The 5,684-nt window shown below is 61.1% G+C and overlaps 1 protein-coding gene across 2 annotated transcripts in view; it reads left to right on the forward strand.

Moving 5' to 3' along the window:
• The window catches only part of GNG7 (G protein subunit gamma 7), a 36,814-nt gene that overhangs the window by 30,764 nt on the left and 366 nt on the right, over positions 1 to 5,684 (forward strand). For both annotated transcript variants that reach the window (XM_021707924.1, XM_021707925.1), the window contains exon 2: positions 2,595 to 2,707. In XM_021707924.1, coding sequence (XP_021563599.1) covers positions 2,627 to 2,707 — 81 coding nt within the window. In that variant the 5' untranslated portion in view covers positions 2,595 to 2,626. The remainder of the gene's footprint in view (positions 1 to 2,594; positions 2,708 to 5,684) is intronic.

A 5,684-nucleotide genomic window follows, 5' to 3' on the forward strand; every position in this document is an offset into this window, starting at 1 on the left:
TGTCCTGCTGGTGTTGGCTCTGGCCCCGGCCGGCTGGCAGCTCCTGAGCCGGTGGGTGGCGGGGATGCCCCCAGACGGGATGACACCCTGAGATGGGGCGACACCCCCGGATGGGAATGACATTCTCTGGCAGGACAACACCCCCAGACGGGATGACACTCCCAGATGGGCCCAAAACCCCTAGACAGGGATGATACCCTCGACGGGGACGACACCCCCAGACGGGAGGTGACAACACAGGCTGCAGGTGATGCCACCGTGACCAAGTCTCAGCCCTCAGCACTGGTGCACATGCATCCACCATGTACACATGCAGGCACACACGTGCACAGATGCACGTGCAGACATAGCTGTCGTGTGCACATGCCCACACATGCATGCATGCCCATACCAACATACACACATGCCTACTGTATACAAGTGCACACGTGCATCCCCACACTGACATGCACACACATACATGTACACAAATACACACATACCCACACTGACAAACACACATGTATGTCCCCAGATGGGATAACACCCCCAGAAGGGATACACATAAGCACAGAGATACATGCACGCATGCATGGGCACAGATACACACGTGAATACACCCCCATACACACACATGCACGTACACAAATGCATGCATGCACACACACATACCCACACTGACACACTGACATACACACATGTGTGCAAATACACATACATGCACATGCACTTATGCATGCGGACACACATAGATACACAGACATGCACACACACCAAGATACATGCCACGTGTATACAACCTGCCTGCACACACAGGTACACTTTCACATACGGGCATATACACTCATACATGTATACATACATGCATGCATATACACAAAAATGCAGTCGCACATAAACACACACACACACACACACGTGCGCACCCACACACACCCCGCAGCCCTCCCTGGCCTCCCCAGTGGGCCCGGCTTTTTCCCCAGCCCTCCCGGGGTGTCTTGTCCAGAGCCCCAGTGTCCCCTCGCACGCCCTCAGGTGGGGTCCTGGCCCCCGGGCCGGGGCTGGGCGACACCCCCGCCTCCCAGGAACGCAGGCTGCAGCCGCCCTCGCTCCCTGCCTGGTCTATATTTAGGGCTGAGTGACGGGTATTTTGAGCCCAGCCGGGCGGGGTCCCCATGCAGGGTCTCGGTGGCCGCTTTGAAGCTCCCTTGACTCAGCGCCCAGAGCCACGTGGGCCTCGCTGCCACTGAGAGGAGGGCGGAGCGTCTGCGGGGAGCAGCCTGCGGCCGGGCGTTGGGCCAGAGGGACGTTTTGACTGCGATCACCGGACACTCACGGCCCGGTGTGAGAAGGAGCAGGGCTGTCTGTGTGTGCGCCGCAGCCTTCCCGGGAGTAACGGTCTGTGAAACGACCGCAGTGCCGCACCCAGAGGTGACACGCTCCCCCCGCCTCACTCCGAGTCCTACGTGTGTGTACGTTCCCTTCTAGCGTATCACTGTGTGTGTTTTGCGTATTGTCACTGGCGTTGACACACAGCAAGAATCCTTCCTGGCCAGGTGCGGTGGCTGGTGCCTGTCATCCCAGCGCTTTGGGAGGCTGAGGCAGGAGGGTCACTTGAGGCCAGGAGTTTGAGCCCAGCCTGGGCAATGTAGTGAGACCTCGTCTCTACAAAAAGCAAAACATGAGCCAGGGCCGGGCTCAGTGGCTCAGCGGCTCAGCCTGTCATCCCAGCACTTTGGGAGGCCGAGGCAGGTGGATCGCCCGAGCCCGTGGGTTCGAGACCCGCCTGGGCAACTTGGTGAGGCCTCATCTCCACAATAAATCAAAAAATCAGCCGGGCGTGGTAGCGCGCGCCTGTAATTCCGGCTACTCAGAAGGTGGAATTGCCTGAGCCTCCACCCCGGCCCTGATATTTCTCCCCGTGGCTGTTGACCTCTGCAAAACAGACAGCGGTTTCACGTGTTATGACGGACACAGAGCACCGCTTAATTACCTGGTTAAGTGTCTGCCCGGCTGGACTGCGGCTTCCCAGGGCTCCTGAACTTGGCGTCTGCCCCTGTGCCCCTGTCGGCACCAACCCCCATCCTGGGCCCTACAAACAGAGTCCCTCAAGGTGGGCGCTGTGGACATCAGGGCCAGACAGTTCTCTGGGGGCCGTCCCAGGCCCTGCGGGGTGTGAGCAGCGTCCCCGGCCTCTGCCCCCTCCACATGTCCCCAGACCCAGGGCGTCTCACCAGGGGTGGTTTTGTCCCCGGGAGACACGGGGAGACGTTGGGGGACTTGTGTGGGCGTCACGACGGGGAGAGCTCCTGGCGTGGAGGGGTGGGGAGTGGAGGCCGGGGCTCGGCTCACACCCTGCAGGGCCTGGGACGCCCCCCCAGAGAATGGCCCGGCCCCACCGGGGACCCCGGGGCCCCTTTTGGAGCCACTGCCGCGGCTTCCTGATCGCTCCAGGGAACCTTTCGTGCCGTGCCCAGGGAGCCTCAGCCCGGGTCCCCACCCCAGCCTGGGGGCTGCAGACCCAGACAGCAGGGCCCATCCCCAGGGGTGGCCCCGGAGGCATCCCGGAGGCGGCATCGGCCTCCCTGGCGGCTCACGCCTCCACCTCCTCACAGCTCTCTGGACGCCGTGGAGCTGATGGCAGAGGATGTCGGCCACCAACAACATCGCCCAGGTCCGCAAGCTGGTGGAGCAGCTGCGTATGGAGGCCGGGGTGGAGCGCATCAAGGTGAGCGGGGTCCACGGGGGGCGCCCACAGGGGGGAGTCCCATGGGTAGGGGGTGGGGGAGGGGGAAGAGAGGGTCCCATGGACGGGGGCACAGCCCAAGACCTAAGGCCGTCGGGAGGCAGAGTTCCTCCTCCTGGTAGGACATCGGTCTTCTGTCTTAAGGCCTTCACCTGATTAGATGAGGCCCACCACATCGTGGGGGTCACCTGCTGTACCCAGAGTCCTCTGACTTTGGTGTGAACCCCATGTAAAAAAATGCCTTGTGGCGACATCTAGAATAACGTTCAGCCAAACCACCAGGCACCGTGGCCGGGCCCAGCCCAGCGGACCTGTAAAGTCAGCCATCCTCACCCCACGAATTCACTCCGACTTCAGTGCTCAAGCACCGTTTCCGGTCCCGGGACAATTTATTGGGAAGGCGTGGCAGCTCCCCGGGTTGCAGTCAGACTCACCCCTGCTGGCCAGGTGGTGGAGGGAGTTGGAAAAGGGTTTTATTTGCTTGTTTATTTATTGAGTTATTGTCTCAGGGTCTGGCTCTGTTGCCCAGGTTGGAAGGCAGTGGCGTGATCGCGGCTCACCGCAGCCTCGAACTCCTGGGCTCAAGTGATCCTCCCACCTCAGCCTCCTGAGTAGCTGGGACTCCAGGTGCCACCACCACGCCCGGCTCATTTTTTTTCATTTTTAGAATAGATGGGGTCTTGCAGTGTTGCCCAGGCTGGCCTCAAACTCCAGGCCTCAAGCGATCTTCCCGCCTCGGCCTCCTAGAGCGCGGGAATAACAGGCATGAGCCACCGCAGCCAGCCTTGGAGAAGCTTCTGATCGGTCCCCAGGACTCCCTCCAGCCCAGCTTCAAAGCTCTTTGACCCCTTCACACTGACAACCAGGGTCTGCCAGGGAGGGGTGAGGGCCTCGGAAGGTTCCAGAAGCCTCGCTGCCGAGGACAGACCTGAGCAATCTAAGCGTTCCTCTGGGCTGGGGCCAGAGCGCCCTGGTGGAAGCGGTTTCCCTCTGCGAGCCGTGCCAGTCCCGGCTTCCTGTCCCTTTGATGGGGGGAGGGCCCCCGCCGCCCTTTGAAAGTCAGGCGGCAGAGCCGGGCTCGGTGCCTCAGCCTGTGATCCCGCGCTTTGGGAGCCTGAGGCGAGTGGATCGCCTGAGCCCGCGGGTTCGAGACCCGCCTGGGCAGCGTGGTGAGACCTCATCTCTACAATAAATCAAAATTCAGCCGGGCGTGGTAGTGCGCACCTGCAATTCCGGCTACTCGGAAGGCCGAGGCGGAAGGATCGGCGGAGCCCGGCAGGTCGAGGCTGCGGTGGCCGGGAGCGGCCGCTGCCCTCCAGTCTGGGCGACCAAGTGAGACTCCAGCTCAAAAAAAAAAAAGAAAAAAGTCAGGCCACAGGGGAGCTCTGGACTCCCCGGTGGGCACAGGGCGGCCCGGCGTTCAGGGAGCGAGCCTTTCTCCGCCCGCAGGGGCCACGGCAGGAGCCCCCGGCCCACGTTCCCCAGGGCCAAAGGCTGTTTCTGTCATCCTCGGGGGCGGCTTCCCGGACAGAAGTGATCAGAGGCAGCGGCTGCAGGTTCCCATGGGGGCCATCTGCTCTGTCTGGGGGCAGGTGCGACCCCCAGCCGGGCAGGACCCTGAGCCACCAGCCACCCAGGGGACCAGGTCCAGGGGAGGAGGGGGAACCCACGTGCAGAGGCACTTCCGTGGAGGCTGGGGTGGGAGAGTCGTTGAGGCCAGGAGTTCGAGACCAGCCTGGGCAGCATAACAAGACCCCCTCTCTCAAAAATAAAAAACCAATAAATTAGCCAGGCTCGGTGGTGCCTAGCATCCCAGCTACTCGGGAGGCCGAGGCAGGAGGGTCACCTGAGCCCAAGAGTTCAAGACCAACCTGGGCAGTATAGTGAGACCTCATCGCTGCAAAAAATTTTCGAAATCAGGCCATGGGCCAAGCATGGTGGCTCATGCCTGTCATCCCAACACTTTGGGAGGCTGAGGCAGGAAGACCTCTTGAACCAGGAGTTCAAAACCAGCCTTGGCCACATAGACCTCGTCTCTAGAAAAAATGCAAGAATTAGTTAGGTGTGGTGGTGCCTGTACTCCCAGCTACTGGGGAGGCTGAGGAGGGAGGATGGCCTGAGCCCAGGGAGTGGAGGCTGCAGTGAGCTTTGACCATGCCCCTGCACTCCAGCCGGGGCCACAGAGCAAGACCCTGACTCTAAAAACAAAAAACCATTGTCAAAGGCCCCCGCCGGGACAGTGACGTCACACGCCTTCCAGGTCACCCCGTCACCCCGCACGTCTAAGCCGGCCGGCGCCACTCACCACCCAGGACGACAGGGTGAGACTCCAACTCAAAAAAAAAATTGTAAAAGCCTTTGGGAGGCTGAGGTGAGTGGATGGCCTGAGCCCGCGGGTTCGAGACCTGCCTGGGCAGCGAGACCTCATCTCTACAATCAATCAAAAAATCAGCCGGGCGTGGTAGCGCATGCCTGTAATTCGGCTACTCGGAAGGCTGAGGCGGAAGGATCGCCGGAGCCCAGCGGGTTGAGGCTGTGGTGGCTGGGAACAGCCACTGCCCTCCAGTCTGGGCGACAGAGTGAGACTCCAACTCAAAAAAAAAAAGAGGGAAAATGTGCCATTAGTGATAGTTAATCCATTTACCATGCCGCACGACCATCAACTCCATCCAATTCCAGAACATTCCACCACCTCCAAAAGGAAGCCCCGTTCCCATCTGCTGTCACTCCCCACCCTCCCCCCGCCCCCGGCTCCCACAGATCCCCGTCCTGTGTCCGTGAACTGGCCTGTCTGGACACGCCGTAGAAGTGCAGTCACACCCCGTGTGTCCCTCTGCGTCTGGGCCTCCTGGAGCGTGACACCCTCAAGGTCCCTCCACGCCACGGCCTGTGCTGGAGTCTCCTTCCTGTTCGCTGCTCGTGGCCGAGTCATGTTCCTCGCATGCGTGGGCCACGCCGT

Source organism: Carlito syrichta, unplaced genomic scaffold (genome assembly GCF_000164805.1).
Source record: "Carlito syrichta isolate Samal-C Ts95f unplaced genomic scaffold, Tarsius_syrichta-2.0.1 Scaffold127144, whole genome shotgun sequence".
Taxonomy (NCBI): Eukaryota; Metazoa; Chordata; class Mammalia; order Primates; family Tarsiidae; genus Carlito; species Carlito syrichta.